At 43.2% G+C, this 18899-nt stretch overlaps 1 protein-coding gene and 1 long non-coding RNA gene across 6 annotated transcripts in view; one reads left to right on the forward strand and one right to left on the reverse strand.

The window, feature by feature from the left end:
* Fhod3 (formin homology 2 domain containing 3) overlaps positions 1–18899 on the forward strand; it is a 401480-nt gene that overhangs the window by 56236 nt on the left and 326345 nt on the right. For all 5 annotated transcript variants that reach the window (XM_048363540.1, XM_048363541.1, XM_048363537.1 and 2 more), the window contains exon 3: positions 10075–10139. In XM_048363540.1, coding sequence (XP_048219497.1) covers positions 10075–10139 — 65 coding nt within the window. The remainder of the gene's footprint in view (positions 1–10074; positions 10140–18899) is intronic.
* On the reverse strand, positions 13412–13967 carry LOC125364102. Its single transcript, XR_007213412.1, has 2 exons — positions 13728–13967; positions 13412–13513 (listed from the first exon to the last, which is right to left on the reverse strand). It is a non-coding gene; the product is annotated as an uncharacterized LOC125364102 (long non-coding RNA).

Raw genomic sequence — 18899 nt, forward strand, 5'->3', positions numbered from 1 at the left:
AGCAATTCATGCTGTCCATCATCTCTCACAGAGCTGGTTTTCCCCAGCTTGTGTGGGGTGGGGGTGGGGAGCCGGCAGTGGGAGGCTGCATGCAGCTCATGGTGGCTGTGTGGCTGGAAGAGCAGGACTGAAGGGCCGCGAGGAAGAGTACCTTGTTTGCAGGGGATGGCTCTTGCCAGCCTTGTGGAGGTCCTGCCTAGAACACAACAATCTGAGGAGTGCTATGGTTTGGCTCTTTCATATTTTCTTGCCAAGCTGCAGTTCCAGAACCCAGACCCATATGTGGAGAGTCCATGAAGCTTTTGTAGTTTGTGGGTGACTGGGTGGGGTGGCCTCTCATTCTTCATCCCATTTTCCAAGAGATCTTTTGAAATGTCAAGGTTGAAGGGGAAAGAAGCATTTTCCACTTCTTTGAGTCTAGTATGGAAGCTAGCCTGGTCCAACCACATATTTGTCCCATTTCCTGAGCTTCTAGGGCTGTGAAGTTAGTGATCACCAAAATGCATTTGGAACCTGAATCTAAAAGACAGAAGCTGGAAACCCAAACAAAGCAAACAGCCCTCCTTGCCTGCCCCCCCCCCCCAATCCAAGTTAGAGGAAGGAGAGCAATTCCCCCTCTTTCCTCATTAATCAGCATCAGCTGAGGTTGGCAAATCAGTCACATGGTGAGGGGGTTCTGTCTTCCAAGACTGCAACATGCTCCAAGTTCTGATCACTAGCACCTACTCTGGTTGTAGTTGGGGAGAAACTGGCTTTTGAAAAACAGGAACCATTGGGGTAAGTTCTAGAATAGTTTGGAAGAGAGCTGCTTAGAGACATTGGTCTCTAGATTCTGGCTCCAGGAGGGTTGGTATGGAAATTGAGAATCTTGTTCTTTAAAAAGCTAATCCAGATGATTAGGTGTTTAGTCAGAGACCCATGATTTAGGTTTTCAGTCTTGGAGAATATTGTGAACACCTGAGGACATTTAACAACTCACCCCCTTCCTTGCCTAGCTATTGGCCCAAAGATCCAGAGCATGGGGTGGGGCCCAGGCAGTGGGGAGTTTTAAAACCCCCTCAGCTGATGCCAGTGTGCAGTGTGTGTTGAGAACCATTGAGGAGAGAAGCAACAGTCCTGAACAGGTAGCCAGAAAGATGGAGCTGGCTCCTACACTGACTTTACAGTGTTACTAGAAAAAAGCTTTCAAGTGCTTCCAAATGCTGGCTCATGTGATGGGACCAAGAGGGTGTCAGGTAGGAGTGGGGCCTGAGCTGCACTGTGGGTTGGAGTCAGGAGGAGGAGAAATGACCTGCAAATAGGGAGCCTTTTTGGAGCTTGGCAGGTCATGAGGGGGTCTGTCTAGGAGTGGGTGGGAAAAAGTGAGGGAGAAGGAAACACTTGGACCTGGTGTCAGTCAAATGTGGCCCAGCTTGGGGATGAGAAGAGAGACTGGGGCCTTCCTGGAACAGTGTGGGCAAAAGGAGGGAGCTGGAAGTCTGCTTGTGAAGAGCAAAACCAGAGACTGGAATGGGCATGTGACATTAGATGGACATGCCGAGAATGGGGGCTACTTTAGAGAAGTGAAGTTGTGGGGAAGAGGTTCTTACACCTCCTAATCTTGAAGTTGGGACAACCACAATCAAGGTATGAGGCAGTCTGTGGAAAATGTGGGCCTGGGACTCAGGTGAGAAGCATCAAGGACCAAAGAGGATGGGAGTGATCCCTCCAGGGAGCAGAATCTGGCAATAGGGGTCAAAAGTAAGCAGTAACCCAGGTGGCAGCATCTATTTGATGCTGTGGAACCAATGTTGTGCTGTAGGTAGGGCTTAGATTTAGTTGCACGTAACAACCAGGAAACTGTGGCTTGAAAGTATTTATAAGCATGTATTTTCATGAAAAACATGTATAGTAGGAGAAGGAAAATAAAAGCCACCAATGTACATCAATAAAGAACACATATCTCAAGTATGAAAAACTCTGATAGCAGGGTGGGGTACATCCATAATCCCAGCTGCCTCGGAGCTGCAGATGGGGAGCACTATAGTTGGAGGCCAGTGAGGGCAAAAAGTAAGAAACTCAATCTCAACAAGCAGGGTATGGTGTCCGATTTCTGTAATTCCAGCTACAAGGAAGGTGTAGGTAGGAGGGTGGTGGTTAAAAGTTGGCTCCAGGCAAAGAGGCAAGATGTTATTTGAAAAATAACAATAGTGAAAATAAGGCTTGGAGTGTGGCTCAAGTGGTAGTGTGCCTGCCTAGTAAGTTAGAGACCTTGAGTTCAAGCCCCAGCACTACAAAACAAAACACTTCAGAAATAAGTAGCTAAGGAGGCTGAGACAGGAGGATTGAGAATTCAAGCTCAGCCTGGTCTACATGCTTGGACTACATCATGAGACTGTCTCAAAAAACAAAACCCCAAAACTTACACAAACAAAAAAACAACTTAGTAATGAGCAAATGAATGAAAGAGTCGAATAGATACCTCACCAAAATAGATATTCAAGCCGGGCTCTGGTGGCTCATACCTTTAATCCTAGCTACTCAAGAAGCTGAGATCTGCGAACTGTGGTTTGAAGCTAGCCTGGCCAGGAAAGTCCATGAGACTCTTTATCTTCAGTAAACTATTCAGAGAAAGCCAGAAGTGACACTGTGGCTCAAGTGGTAGAGTGCCAGCCTTGAACAAAAGAAGCTTAGGGACAGAGCCCAGGCCCAGAGTTCAAGCCCCAGGACTGACAAAGAATAAATTCAGGTAGCAAATATGATACTGAGCACTTTTTCATATGCATATGTACTAGGCAATGAATTGCAAATTGAAACAAGGCACCATAATACACCTATAAGAATGGCTGAACCTTCCTAACTTAAAAAAATCATTAATTTCTTTATTGTCAAAGTGATGTACAGAGGAGTTACAGTTTCATACGTAAGGCAGTGAGTACATTATCCAACTTGTTACCCACTCCCTCATTTTTCCCCTGCCCCCTAACTTTTTAAGTCACCATGTCCTGTCAGAACACACCTTCATCTATGGATGGTAATGCCAAATGATACCGCTGCTTAGGGAGATGGTCTGTTAGGTGGACATATCATACATCAGTTATACTCCCAGATGGTTTCCCAAACGAGTTACAAAGCTTATCCACAGGAAAACCCACACATGATGTTGATAGTGACTTTATTCTTTATTGCTTTGATTAAAGGAAATGAACCACAGAGGTAGGGAGCAAGTCCACCTTGTGTGATTCTGACTAGTTCTGTGGACACAGTAAAAAGAAAAACTGTGAAGACAATGAAAAGATAGGGGTATCGGGGGTGTGGGATGACCTTTAAATCTGTTGAATGTAGGGATAACCCCAATAATAAACTTGGAGCTTAATATTTGGCTCATCTATTGAAATACATGTCAGGTGTTAACAGGTGAAACTGTGGGTGGGAGAGTGAGTAGTACTTGGACAATAACAGACATATCCAGAATATGCCTTTTACCTCAATAGCAAGATAATGAAAAGGACAAAGGGTTTGAATAGTTATTTAGCCCAGTAAGATATATAAAAATAGCTAACAAGGTAAACAAGTGATGAGGGAGCACATGGAAAGATGTTCAGTGTTGTAAGTCATTGGGGAACATGCCAGTTGAAACCACTTGACATCTGATGGGCTTTGAGGATAGAGACAGTGTATTGTGTTGAGGCTGTGGAGAAACTGGGCTCTTCATCCATGGCTAGTGGAAATGTAAAGAGGGTGCAGCTGCTTTAAAAACAAGCTGAGAGCTTCTTAAAATGTTACATGTAGGATTTACCATATTATTCAAGGTTTGTTTCTTCTAGTTAGATAACAGGGGAGATGACATATTTGTCTAAATATAAACTACTCTCCAAAATGCTTGTACCCATATTTACAAGTGCCCCCAAAGTAGAAACAACACAAATGTCTGTCATGGATACACACAGTGGAATATTATTCAGTAATAGTGAAATGTGGACACATTATCAATCAGATGAGCCTGGAAAACCCTGGCCTAAGGGTAGGCAATTAGACACAAAAGGTGACACACCTGATGAGTTCCTAGGGTGGGGTGTGTAGTGTCTGTGTCTGGACAAGATGTTTTTTTGGGGGACAATGAAAACATTAAAAAATGAGATTGTAGTGATCACTGAACAGCTCTTTAAAGAGGTTAGAAGTCAAGGAGCTGTGAATTTGTTACAGGTGGATGCTGTAATCTCTAAATTATACCTCACATGGGCTTAAACAGATGTTGAGAAATGAGCTGGGTGCTGGGCTCACACATTGTAATCCTAGCTCCTCAAGGGGCTGAGGTCTGAGGACAGTGGTTTGAAGCCAGCTCAGAGAGAAGAGTCCATGAGACTGTGATCTACAGTTCATCACCACCAAGAAGCCAGAAATGAAGGGATGGCTCAAGTGACAGAGTGCCAGTATTGAGGGAAAAAAGCTAATTGAGAATGTGAGGCCCCGTGTTCAAACCCAACTATCAGACCACCACCACCACCACCACCACCCCGCCCCTAAAAAAGAAAAAAAAATGTTGAGGAATGGCTGAAGTAAAGTGATGTTGAGTTGGTGGCAGGTTGGGCTGATTTCTTAGAATGGCCAGTGAAGAGGGAACCAGAGCTATGCTGGTAGTCTCTCAGCAGGTATTTGAGGGGGCAGCAAAGAGGGTAGAGTTGTTCCCGCTGCTCAAGTACACAGTCTTTGTGCTTAGTCACAGGACATGTCCTGTGGGACACTCACGAATGATTTCCCTGTGTATCTTGGAACTCCCTATGTCTTGCAAAGTGGATGACTCAGTCATAGAGTCTAGTAACACAAAGTTACACACAGGAGGGACAAACGTCAGCACAGTCCTTTATAAAAGTTGAAATATCCCTTGAATTTGATGTGAAGAACAGAGTATCCCTTGAATTTGATGTGAGAAACAGAGAGTATCAAGTAATAGCACATAAATCACTGGTGTAGGTTCTTGAATGTAAAGAGGGAGAGAGAGGGAAGAGGAAAGGAGAGATGAGATGCAGACTGAAATGAAGTTAGCCATACAGAGGGAGAAAGAGAGTAGGCAGGCAGCAAGGCAGAAATGGAAAAGAGGGAGAGGAGAAGTGGGACAGATACATATGGTACTTTTTGTTTTGGTGGTATTTGGGGTTGAACCTGGTGCCTGGCACTTACCAGGCAAGTACTCTACCTCTTGAGCCATGCCTTCTTGTTTTCTTTTTGGGTATGTTTTGCGTAGGGTCTTGAATTTATGCCTAGGTTAGCTTGGATAGGTATTCTTACCTGTTTCCTGTGTACTTGAAATCACCTCCAACTTTTTAATGGTTGAAATGGAATCTTCAGAACTTTTTGCCTGGGCAGGACTTGAACTGTGATCATCCCAATTTCTGCCTCTGAGCAGCTGGAATTAACAAGGATGAGTCACTGTGCCTGACCATATGGAACCATTTCTGACAGAGCTATTACCTAGCATTAACCAGCCATTACCACATGCTGAGTGTGTCTATAGCATGTCACTTAGATTCACTGGTTAAATTCTCACATTCTCAGGAGAAGGTACACATTATCATCACCTTACTTAATAGACAAGAGAACTGAGGCCCAGAGTGGTTAAGTAACATGCAGAAGATCACACACAGCTGGCTTCTGGCTCTGTTTTTCACTTCTCGCTTGCCAGAGAGACCACAATATATCTAGAAATGAGTTCACTGGCAGCTGGTTGTCTTGCATGGACTTTGGTCTTCTGAGAAAATTCTTCTATGAAGTACTATGCTTTACCCACTGTCAGATGGCTGTTCAAATCCTCCTTCATCTCTTTTTATCTGGGCGAGTGCTGGGTGAGTCTTAAAGTTCTGGAGGTATACCAAAAGCTTTGTATTCCTGGGACAACTACAGAATGGTTAAATATACATTTGTATCCTTGACTATATTAATACACTAAGTGTCAGATGGGATTGGAGAGATAATTTGGGGGTGTCAATTCTCTGTTGGCTGCTACAAGAAGCAATCAAACCTTTGGCTCTGTGCCAGAAGCAATGTAAGCATTTGCTCTTATCTCAAGGACTTTATGTGTTATTCTTGAAAAAAAATAATAAAGTTGTCTTGAGAGACAGGGACAGAATGGAGGCATTGTGTGTTGGAATTTGTGTCTTGGTTGAAGTCTCCTTGAACCACGTTAACTGTGTTAGATAGTTCCCTTGTTACTGCAGTCGCCATGGCCTTGGGTGTGGGCTGGAGATGGAGAGTGCTGACGGTGGAAGGGTGGCCGGCTATAGTTCTCTGGCATTGGCCGCACTGATAAGAAAGGAATTTGACTGTCCCAAGGGAGTTTCAGATCCCACGGACTTGGCCTTGCCTCTGTGTCTCTTGGTCCTGGCACTGGAGGCTTCTGATTTAACTCTGCTACACCATGGTGGCTTGGCAGGGATGGTAGCTGTGGAGTGCTTCAGCTCACCGGTCATGATCATCAGGGTCATGAAGAACATGGGCCAGCTGTCTATCCATTTAGGGAGATTTCCTTTCCATGCACTGGCTTATGTAGCTGTAGGAAGGGTAAGTGGGGTAGGTCAACAGGCTGGAGATTCAGGTGCAAACCAGTGTTACAATCTTGAGTTTGCAGGGAAGGCTGAAAGTTGCAAATACAGGTGATATTCCTATTTTGCTGACTTAATGCAGTGCAAACTTTGTGCACCTCTAGAGTCTAGCCCAGAACACTTGTCTGAGAGAAGCTGACAGACACAGGTTTGGTTCTGGGGTGAGTCTGTGTTGAGTCACACTCTGATGTAGTGTGATTTCAGCTATGTTGCTCAACCCTTTTGAGCCTCAGTTTCTAGTCTTTAAAATGGCCACAATGTTACTCATTGCAGGAGTTTTGTGAAGACTAAATCTGTATAGTATTTAGAATCTGAACTCACATGACCAGCATTCCAAAAATGTTAACAATTTTTATATTTCTGAACTCATACTGACATGGTGTTTGGTTACAGGAGAGAAGCAAAAGTACACTATGATTGATTATTCCCTGAAAGTTTTATAACCCCTCAAATAAAAGGAAAAGGCATATTTACTCAGGTAGAGGTTGTTTTTAGACAGGTAATATGTTTATTTGCCTAAACAAAACTGAAAGAATCGGCCGAAAAGACTTTTAGAGTGAATAAAGGTGTCAACATGGACATTTGTAAAGGAAATACATAAAAATAACTTTCTTTTCTGCATTGGCTAGCACAGTATATCAAAGCTATCATATTTACAAGGAGTTTATCTAGCCTTCTTGTATACATTCATGTGCATCATAGGAATTTAAGAGTTTTATGTGTGAGAGTGACAGATTTCCTGTAGTTATTCTTGAGTTTCTCTGATAATCTTAATTTGTCCTATATTATTTGCATATTGTCTAATTTGCCTGGCCTACTGCAATTTGAATTCAGGGCCTTGTGGTTTCTACACAGGTGCTCTACTATTTGAGCCATGCTTCCAGCTTTTTTCTTTTCTCTTTTTGCCTTTGTTAGCTTTTGATGCTTCAGCCTGGTTGTACTTTGATCCTCCTATTTACACTTCCTGCATAGCTGAGATGACAGATGCATGCCTCCATACCCACCTTTAAACACATTATTTTAATAAATCAATTGGGACTTACTGAATCTCAGGCCAGCCTCAAAACACAAGCTCAGTGTAGGAGGGCCTTCTGTGACTTCCTTGGGAATACCATCTTCATTTTACTACCCCACATGCCTAGGGCTAGATGGAGAATTTTTTCTTTTTTGCCAGTTCTGGTCTTGAACTCAGGGCTTAGGCTCTGTCCCCTAGCCTCTCTGTGCTCAAGGATAGAGGTTTACCACTTGAGCTGCAGCCCTACTCCTGCCTTTGTCTGTTTATGTGGTACTAAGGAATCAAACCCAGGGCTTCATACATGCTAAGCAAGCACTCTACCACTAAGCCACATTCCCAGCCCCTGGACTGGAGAATTCTAAGGGGAAATGAGTACTTATTCTGAATGCAACATTGCTGTTCTTTGAAGGGGCAAGTAATGGGACCTGTGGGCTCTTTCTGAAATCCTTTAGTACTTGGTGCATCTTGTGCTTGCCCTTTTGGGCTCCCTAGCACACATGTTCTCTACCATTCATTTGACATATAGAGTTAATGTTATGTTCTTTGCTCTGGGGAAGACCATGTGCTTGATGGCTGCTACCTGTCCTAGGGTGCCATTCTTGCTTGGCAGATCTGACAAAGGCAGTTTCATAATGTAGTTCAACACAATTGAAATTTTGTTTTTCATAGCATGGTCACAAGAGTTGGAAGAATGCCATGGTGTGGGTTTTTGAGAGATGATGTGTGTGTGTGTGTGTGTGTGTGTGTGTGTGTGTGTGTATGAATAAATCTTGCAGAAATCTGTTTCTAGAAGCAGACTTCTGTAAACGAGTCAAATGTTGTGCATTTGTTTAACTTTCCCTTTCTCCTTCCTTTCCCATTTCCTTCCTTTTTGCAGTACTGGAAATCTCTGTACCACTTACATTGTATTCTCAGTGGTGTTTTGCCCAGTCTGGCCTCAAACTTAGAATTGTCTTGCTTCCCAAGTTGCTGGGTTAATAGGTATACACTACCACACCTGGCATTAGGTTTTTTGAAACAAATACTCAACATACACATAGGAAATGTAAAACAATTAAGTAAACTAACCATGGCAGAAGGCAGGGCTTGCAGCAATTTGGAGGGCATCTCAGTGAAGATTCTTCATGGAAAAGCAGCTTCTGGGCCAGAGAATACTACATTCAATGTAACTGGTTTTCTTCCTTTGTTTGTGAATCATAAATTAAAACCATGCCTGTCCTAATCCAGTTTCAAGAATTAAAAATATAATGGATGCAGTCACTGCTGTGAATTTAGAGCTACTGTATTCACAATGTGCTTGGATGACTCCTAATACCGTCATAAGACTAAGAAGCCGGAAGACATTGACAAATTCTATTACAAATTAGCCCTGGTAGGGAGAGAGAGGGATGAGAAGAAAATCGAAGCACTGAGAGATTCACTGGTCTACCTCGTTGTCACCCCTTTCAACATTCTCCACGCATCCCTCCACTAACTCACCTCTTCCCCTCTTCTTAATTTTGTAGGATATACATTGGCCTCTTGACTGCATTCTCCCTCTCTTCTCTTCTTCATTTGTTCACCCTCTTCCTCCACCCCTTTCAAGTACCCACTTCCTGGTATTTTATTTTGCTGAACTTGGACTTTGTCTAAGAATTACACTGAGGGGCTGGGGATATAGCCTAGTGGCAAGAGTGCCTGCCTCGGATACACGAGGCCCTAGGTTCGATTCCCCAGCACCACATATACAGAAAACGGCCAGAAGTGGTGCTGTGGCTCAAGTGGCAGAGTGCTAGCCTTGAGCGGGAAGAAGCCAGGGACAGTGCTCAGGCCCTGAGTCCAAGGCCCAGGACTGGCCAAAAAAAAAAAAAAAAAAAAAGAATTACACTGAATTCCCCCTTGAATCTACCATATTTCAGTTAATACATTCATGTACACTTGCATATCACCTAATGTATTTACCAAGAAGCTTATAAGCTAAATAGAAGTGTTTTCTGATATACTTCCATCTTCCTGTAACCGTATAAGGGAGAAGCCATAAGAGCCTTGAGTTCATACACTGAGCAGAATTTCCTGATGTTTCCTTTCCCTTGATATGTAAAGAAAAAAATTAAAAATAGGCATGGGAATGATCAAACAGACTGTGTTAACATTCCGAGAATTTCACTTCAGGAGCCTAGATTAAAAAAGTTACCCAACATGGTCAAGCATAACCATGCCCAGAGTCTGTGAGTGGATTGAGCTGATGGTACGGGGCAGTAAAATGCATGCCCTAATCCACTGAGGCCCTGCTTTCTTATTTGGTTTCCTTGGAGCCCTGTGATGTCTGCCACACATCCTATTTCAAGATAAAGCCTTACTCACTGTAGCTCTGCTTATAATGCAGCTTACCAGGAACCTCTTTCAGGTGTTGTATACCAAAACTTTCAAGTGGATGTGACAACATAGGTGTATCTCCACTCATCCCCTGATACCAGGTGTTTTCTTTCTTCTCTCCCTTAGGCGGGGCAGGAAACACAGCATCATCCTGCGGACACAGCTGTCGGTGAGGGTCCACGCCTGCATTGGTGAGTGACGTGTAGCCAGGCACTCTTAGGCTCTGCACTTGGTGATCAAATGTGATGAACAGTAGTACTCTTACTAAACCCTGTCATAGTCATGTCACTGCTTGGGCTAGCTCCTCTCTTGGATTCCTGAATCCCAGTGGAGCCATTCCTAGCAATACATTTTAGATCCCTCTTTCTGGCTGGCTTCCTTTGCTCTTGAGGTGGTGGTCAGAGGTCAAGGCAAGACAGATTGCTGGAAGAAGTGAGATTCTTCCTGGCCCATTGCCAATGTGAGCATCTAGCCTGTGGGAGTGTCCCTTCATGGATGTGGCTCTGTGAAGCTTGCTTTTGGGGAAGGAGAGTCGAAGGCCCCAGATGTGGTCAGATGATTGGAAGGAAATCATGGTAGTGGAGGATTCAGGAAGCAAGTAAATTTGTGGTTCAGAGTGGCTTTCATGTTGTCACACAAGAATACCATGGAGGCCATTTCTACAGATGTGGGATCATTTGTTTCCCCTGTATTTAGACAAGGTTCAATGGAGGGAAACCAATTACTTAGGCTAAATAGACAACCCAAGATGAATGGTCTTTATCATTGTGGTCTAGTTTCCTTATGGGGTTGGGCTAAATTGAAGGAAAGAATGCAATATCACAAAAACAAAAAGAAAAAAATATTAAATTCACATGGAAGTATTTTATATCTGAGTAATTTTACTTTTATTAACTATTTCCTGTGGTTTTCTGGGCTCTAAGCAGGAGAATATGTCACACTGCTGAGACCTAGCCTACACTTGGAGTGTGGTATTCATGGGTGGAATGGTCCCTCCTCCATTTCTTTATTGGAGACTAGGAACACAACTGGGGAGCAGCTGGACACAAGTGGGAATCTGTGTCCTTTCATTTGGGGTGAAATGTGATGCGTCTACAAGCACCTAAGTGACATTTGTCTCTGTGGCCACAGAGAGATTGTGTAGATCAACTCTTTCGCTCTGTACAGGTGGGATGTTGAAGGGATTTGTAATGTTTCAAGCATAATAAGGTCTGTAGGAATGACAGCCAACATTGACAATTCTGCTTATTCCTTGCCTGTGGTACTGAGCAATGTTTAAACATACATGGACACTAGATTACTGAGTTGCTTTTGCCTTACCTGTTTTATCTTTTACCAGTCATTTTATATATATCAGGCATATGTCTACCTAAAGAAAAAGCCCATCACTTGTCTTCTTTGGAAAAATTTCCCTTGCCCTTTATCCCTAGTCTATTACAAATCCTGGAACCTAGATACCATTGAAGTTCAACATTGAATATACCTGACAACCACTAGACATTTGGGATGTGACTACTGATTAGCATTCCCTAAGCACAAAGAGGCAATGAAAACTAGAGCTCTACATCAAAATCTGGAAGACCTAATTCCTTTGAAGAAAATGTATTTTTTTACAGTGCATACTTAAATATTTCAAGTAATGGGAACATTTCCACACAACTACCATTCTGTTGGCTTGCTGAATTAACATCTATATCCTTCAGTTCTATGTTATTGATGTTAAGACATGGGTCTTTTTTCATGGTGTTCTGGGCCCAGTTCTCTAATAGGGCATGTCTGCCTTCCTACCCCAGGGATGAAACCTTGCTGATACATGTGACCTGTTTGCTCTCTGAAATCTCCTTATGCCAATTGTACTGGTCTTTGGAATTGTGTGATGTAATGAAATGGCATCTCTCTCTCTCTCTCTCTCTCTCTCTCTCTCTCTATATATATATATATATATATATATATATAATTTCTCTATCTAGCCTTGCACAAAGCTACCACTGATTTATATCCTCAGTCCTCAAATGGTGCCTAACCATTTTTATAAACCAATTAAAATGCATATAAAAGTCACGATTTTGAAAGTTCATTGGCTATTTTGGCTGAGACTCCAAATTACTCATCACAAAAGCATTTCTGTCAATATAGGTAAATTATGACAGATAAAAAACATGGAAAAAATCTATCAGGAGTATTATTTACAAGTGTCTTTAGTTCTTGCTTGAAACTAAGATGGGAAATCATAGATGTCATTCTAATAGTTCATAAAAGAAATGACACAGACTTCCAGTTAGCAGACCACCTATTGAAGAACCGAGTATGTCTCTGTGTAGCTAAATCAGGGTATTTGGCCACCATAGCTGGAAGTGAAAGGATAGCTTTAAGGTGTGTAAGCATTGTTCTTGAAGGATTTTCGGCTTTCATCAGTTTTTACCTGTAACAACCTCAGCTTGAATATGTCCAGTGGGGAAGCTAGGATTGCATATATTAACATTAATACCCCAGATAGAAGCTGTTCTTTTGTATTAAAGACCCCTTTACCCATGGCATTTTTCTACTATTGGCAAGATCTGGAATAGATTTGTTAAAATAGCACTATAAATAATATTATTTTGTTACATATAGAAAATGGAATGTGTCTATCAGCTTACGAAGTATCACCACCCATTGTGACATATTTCTCTTTCCAGTATTAGATGGCAATATTAGATAGGATTTGTTTGTTTCTGGTTTTGTTTTGTTTATAGCAATCTACAGTTGAAATGATAAAGCAAAATATGATGAGAGGAAAAAACAAACCTGTTACCTCAATTGAGTCCTTATGTCATTTCAGGACTGTATTTCCTCTGTTTACCATGTAAGACCTGGGCATTGAAGATGTTGGCTGCTTCTGTGGGATTTGTATCACATGCAATACTCTAGAGATCTCCTTTCCACCCATGATTGCTTCGGAAGGATCTAGGATCAGCTTTTGTTTCATGGGTCTAAAGTGCTAGCAAGTCATTTTCTCCACAATAATGTTTTGTTCACCCTACCTTCTTTCCACTTGCATTCCTGTTCTTACTGTGTAGACATGTTTGGGATCAGGACTGCATGCTGATGAATTGGAGGTGACATGCTTTTGGAATTCTCCAGTGTTAGCTTTGGAACCCTGCACCCATTGGGAGGAGAGTGAAGCAGAGCCTTCCTGGTTAAGGAACCCAGCAATTCTCTAGAGCAAGGAAGCCCACAGGGGCTCTGCTTTGATGGTTGCAGCCAGCAGCCCAGACAGGTCTTTTTGATAGCCCAGTGGTTCTGACTCACTTGGCAGGAGTTTGGAATTAGGTTTTGGTGGAGAGAAGCTCCAGGCCTTGGTAGCTTTGTGCGCCTCTCAGCTGTGATTTTTTTCTTTCTTTGTATGTTTTTAGTATAAACACTTATATTGTAGCAAACAATGCATTGTCTTCTTTTGAATCCTTAATGAAATAAGTATTGGTGGTCATATTGGGTATAGACTTCCAGATTAGAGTTAAAAAAAACTCTTTGAGAGGCATGAAAAGACTGCATTTTATGAGTGCAGAACATACTTTTTTTTTTTCTTTTTTTTTTTTTTTTGGCCAGTCCTGGGCCTTGGACTCAGGGCCTGAGCACTGTCCCTGGCTTCTTCCCGCTCAAGGCTAGCACTCTGCCACTTGAGTCACAGCGCCGCTTCTGGACATTTTTTCTGTATATGTGGTGCTGGGGAATCGAACCTAGGGCCTCGTGTATCCGAGGCAGGCACTCTTGCCACTAGGCTATATCCCCAGCCCTACTTTTTTTTTTTCAATCTTTCCCCCTACCCCTAGTGATCTTATATCGACACCAGAAACATGTTCTAAGGGCCAGCTGGCTCTGATAGCTAAATCCCATTGTGAACTGAAAAGAAGCTAAAGAAGTGTGGGATATTGGATGGAATCTAGGAGGTGCTTATAAAAAAGGTTGAACTCATTAAAATCTTAAAACTTTCATGTAAAACTTTCATGTGCTTTCTACTGGCTGACTTAGATACTTCCCTCCCCGCGCACACCCCCCCCCCCCCCCCGCTGGTATTAGAGTTTGAACATAGGGTTTAGGCACTGTCTCTTAGTTTCTACCACTTGAACCACAGCTTCAGTTCTGGATTTTTGGTGGTTAATTAGAGGTAACAGTACATGTCATTTTCTTGCCCTGGCTGGCTTAGAATTGTGACCCTCAAATCTCGGCCTCTCAAGTAAATGGGATACAGGCATGAGCCACTGGTATATGGCTGGCACTTTTATTTGACTTAAACTTTTGTGCTTCAGTTTTCCAAGGTCAATCTTAGATTCCTACTAAGAATACTAAGAAAATAAATCAGTGGTCTGTGCTCATGAAGATCCATCATCAAGTTAGAAGGGTAAAGTTTGAAGATACCCAAAGTACCAGTTATGCTTCAGCTGTGAAAGAACAGCTTGTCACAGGTGTTTAGGGGGCATCTTCCCAAGCCTACATAGTGATGAGCTGGGTCGAGAGAAACTAGCTAGGAAGTAGAAGTGACTCATCTTTGCATGAAGTTGGTCTCATTGCTCAAAAGGTCAAGTGACAGGGCTGAAAAGACTTTCAAAGGAAAGAAGAACCTGAGAGTTTACTTCATCGATCAATTCCCAGCAACAGAGGCATCAATAGAACATCGAGGTAATTTGAGAAGCATTTTCTTCTTGCATGCTAAGCCACCCAGTTATGTGCTTTGCATTTTAGTATTGTTAGGGCCATGAGATGAATTACAAATAATGGGACATCTCTGCAAGAAGATCCTTCAAGTGCAGTAGTAATGGAAGGAGCTGATTTAGGGGAGATGGCTCCTGAGGGCCCACTATTGAGATCAGAATCCCTGTGTGCATTAGCACTGGTTTTCATTGGTGGCAGTGGGGATGGTGTTTGTGGGGTGCAGGGTGGTATGTCAGGCTCGGATGAGGTGCATCTAGTGTCTGATCTATAGACTCCTGGGCTTCTGGATACAAAGGGTGAAGAGTGGAGAGGTAATCCATGTTCTTCCAATTTTTCCTGCCCTTATTTCTAGTCCATGTCTCAGACTTGGATTTTGTTAAGTATTTCAAAGCATGACTCCTCCATTCTCTGCCTCCCCTGTGTACCAGCTGAGAGCCAGCTTAAGGGGTAGAACACTACCTTTTGAGTGAAAAATTAATGGGAAGGCCACAGGCCCTGATTTCAGGCCTTAATACCAGCTCCAAACCAAAAGAACTCAAATACTATGGGTGTTTGTGGGAAACAAGACATTTCCTTTTTTGCATTGGGCCTGGTGGCACTTGTGTGATATTTTGTGTTAGATAATGAAGGCGAGGCCCCCCAGAGTGCCAGTGCTGCTGAGATACAAGGTGTGTACTGTGACATGTGCTAGCTTGGGCCATCTGATCCTTCTGATGGTGGAGGGCCTATGCAGGTGCTATTGGTACATGCATTCCATTCAGTGACAGTCCCCACATGTCCACTGTGTGACTGAGATATGGAGTCAAGCTGGCTATTTATCCAGAAAAAAACTTTCAACTCAGAGTCATTGCATTCTTTCCTGCCACTGGATGAACTAACTTCCTCCTTCCTCTCTTTTCTCTTTCCTCTTCTTCCTCTCCCTCCTCTCTATTCCCATTTCTCTTCCTGGACAGGATCTTGCTAAGTAGCCCAGCTGGCCTTGACTTCTCAGTCTTCCTTCCTCAGGTCCCCTAGTGTTAGGATTATAGGTCCACACCACCACACCCAGCAGGCCTTGTACTTACTGTTGACTTTGTTCTGTTTCTCCACAGGAGCTGCCTCTGCTCCTGTGTGGCCACAATCACAGGTTTCATTTATTTATTTATTTATTTATTTATTTATTTATTTATTTATTTATTTATTTGATGGGGAGAGACTACCGATCCTGGACACCACAGTGACCAAGCTCACAGCATCCAATCTTATGGCTCAGGCAGTCACGATCAGTAGGTCACATGGCCTCTTTTCTGTCCCCTGACACCTAGATTCACAGATTCTCCAGAATCTAGGACTCAGTCTCTCTTTTGGTTTTCAAATGGCATTTATCTTGGCCTCAGCCTCATCCTCAAGGGCCTGGGTTTGAAATCATGAGTCTCCCAGAAGTAGGAAACTTAAACTTACAGGCTTTTTTTTTTTTAACCTTCTCTCTATTATATCCCATCAAATCAATGACCTAGTTTTGCCTGGGGTTGTTTTTCTATGTTCAGAATGAGCTCTGGGGGCTGATCAGATAAATGTCTCCTATCATCTGTTTTCTATTATTCTATCCCAGGTCTCAGACCCCACAGAATGTCCATGTGTCTAGAAGGCTCTTGGCCCTGGTCTGGAGGATATTTCTTAGGCAGCCTGTCAGCCTCTCTTCAGCCTCCCTAAGTTGCCTTATTGTCAGATTGTGACTGACAGATATGTCTGTCCCCCTGGAATGCCTCTCCCAAAAAGGAAACAAGGAAGGACATGGGTAGGATGTAATGCATTTGCTATCTGGTTTGTTGCCCTGCCTGAGAGTGCAGTCTTGAAATACGAGTGGCTGTTCTGTTCTGTCCATGTATATTTCCATGGAAGTTACAATCCCATAGCAGGTCAGAAATGAGCACTTGCCAATAGTGGAAAGAGCAATAGAGTATGAACTTGAAGGCTGGCAGACAGACATGCACGTAAACATAAATACAGGGGATGGAAAGGGAAAAGGAGATATACCCGTAAGAAGTAGCCAGAGAACCTTCCAGATATGGTCAGAGCAGCTACAGGAATTGGGAGGCATTATGAAAGGAATGGGTATAAATGCATGTGCACTGAAGTTGTTGATGGCAGCTTAGTGTTCACCTCCCATGCCCTGCCATCTTGCTTTATTTAAATTACTTATTGATTCCTTGGGAATCAATATATTTCATCTCTAAGGATATCCAGATACTGGATAATAAAATTGGAGCATTCCCTTGGAGTAATGATCACTGGTATTTCTGCACTATCCCAATAATTATTTATATTCCAGTCACTTACAAGGGAACATGGAACTAGGTGTTGTTTGCTCACTCCTGTAACCATACCTACTCAAGAGGCTGAGATCTGAGGATTATAGTTCAAAACCAACCTGGGCAGAGACTCTTATCTCTAGTTAACCACCAAAAAGGGAGAGGTGGAGGTGTGGCTCAAATGGTAGAGCACTAGCTAGCCTTGAGCAAAAAAGCTCAGGGACAGCACTTAGTCCCTGAGATTAAGCCCCAGGACTGACACCAAAAAATAAAGGGGGGTGGGGTGGGGTTGTAAGAACCATGGAATGTTGACAAAAGTATTAGTAGAGAAGGGATCAGACACATTGGTGCATGTCTGCATTCCATAGCTACTTGAAGTAGGCATAGGAGGCTTGTGGTTTAAGTCTGGCCCAGGTATAAGTGTGAGACCCTATATAAAAAAAACTAAATTCAAGGGTCTTGGGGGATGGCAAAGAGGTTAGAGTCCAACAAGCACCAGGATGTGGGGTCATTCCCCAGTGCCACAAGATGCGTGCTGGCAGTTGATATTATTTGTTGGCATATCTTTAGCCAGAAAACAGCTCCTGGTAAGGAAGACACCATGCTTTTGAGTAACTTCATTCACAGTTTCATGGGCTTTCACACCCCTTCGTGTTATAAAGGGGCTGAGAAAGGTGACCCCCAAATGCTAAGGCCTTTTCTCAAGGTCTGATAGCCAGAAAACATAAGACGAGGGCCGCAGTCTCTGGATTCCCTGACAGCTGTTCTCTGCCCTGGCCTGCTGCTCCTCTGTTCAGCCTATTTGATGGCATCTTTATTCCTTCTGATACATGACTGTAGGGACCAAGGTCACCCTTCAAGTTAGAGAAGCACTGCCAGTGCATCTCAAATATTTTCCCAAATATTTTCAGGGAGTGGAATTTTACCCAAAGGTAGTATTCTGGCTGTGCTCCACTGTGGTTGACACATTGCCTGCAGGGAGGAAAACCAGCTGAGAAAATGCTTTCACCTGTCTAGAACTGACTGGTAAAAATACCCTTCCTAATCCCATTCCCTACAGGAGCTCTGCAGATGGATCTGGGCTTTCTAGTCCTTTCTAGGCTCCCTAGTCCCTTTCAGGCTTCTATCTTGACTGGCTAGATATATGCTGTCAGTTTAGGTCTTGTGTTAGAAAGATCCAGGGACCTGACTGTTAAGTGACTAGCACTGCACAGTCACCTCTGGCTTTCTTTGGAGCCATCCCAAAGAAACCAGGAAGATGTGGCATACCTGGTCTGTAGCCTTGGTCCTCACAGGAGACATTTTTGGCCGGCATTCTGTGTCCAGCAGCAGCTTGCTCTTGGTGCACTTGAAGGTGGACTGTCATATGTCCTCGCAGCACTTAGTATGTCTCACAGGAGGAGGCCCAGCTTACTTATTAATTGATGAATAGCGGAAAGGGACAAGGTATACGCCCCATGATACATTTCTTCATTTATTTCAGAAATGCATTAATATTTTCTCAGGAAGTGGAATAAAAGTAAATAGAATGTGAAAGTAAACAGAAGGCTGAAGATTAGCTGTGAAAGACAGTGGAAGTGTCAAGGGTGCCTCCTGGCTATGAGAGGTGTTGAAGGAATCTGAATTGTGTTCTATAGCAGTTTGCCAATAGGATGGGCTCAGGCCTTTCAGAAGCTGTGGGCATGAAGCTTTGTCTTCAGAGGTTGGAAGGCAAATGGAGGTGGTTTGGGTTAGGGACTAGAGACAAAGACTGCACTGTGGACTGCTTTTGTGGCCTTTCCATTTGAAGTGCCTGCTTACCTCTTTTTAGGGAATGGGTCACAAATTTTTGTCCCCAGATGCTCATCATTGATAGGAGAGTGCTTACCTAGGATAGTGAGTACATTTTGCCCAGATTGTGTGGTCGAGAGTGGTATCATGGGAGTGCTGACTTAGGGCCCGATGAATGACCTGTGGCAATGAATCTTT

The sequence above is a fragment of the Perognathus longimembris genome, chromosome 15, assembly GCF_023159225.1.
Source record: "Perognathus longimembris pacificus isolate PPM17 chromosome 15, ASM2315922v1, whole genome shotgun sequence".
Classification (NCBI taxonomy): domain Eukaryota; kingdom Metazoa; phylum Chordata; class Mammalia; order Rodentia; family Heteromyidae; genus Perognathus; species Perognathus longimembris.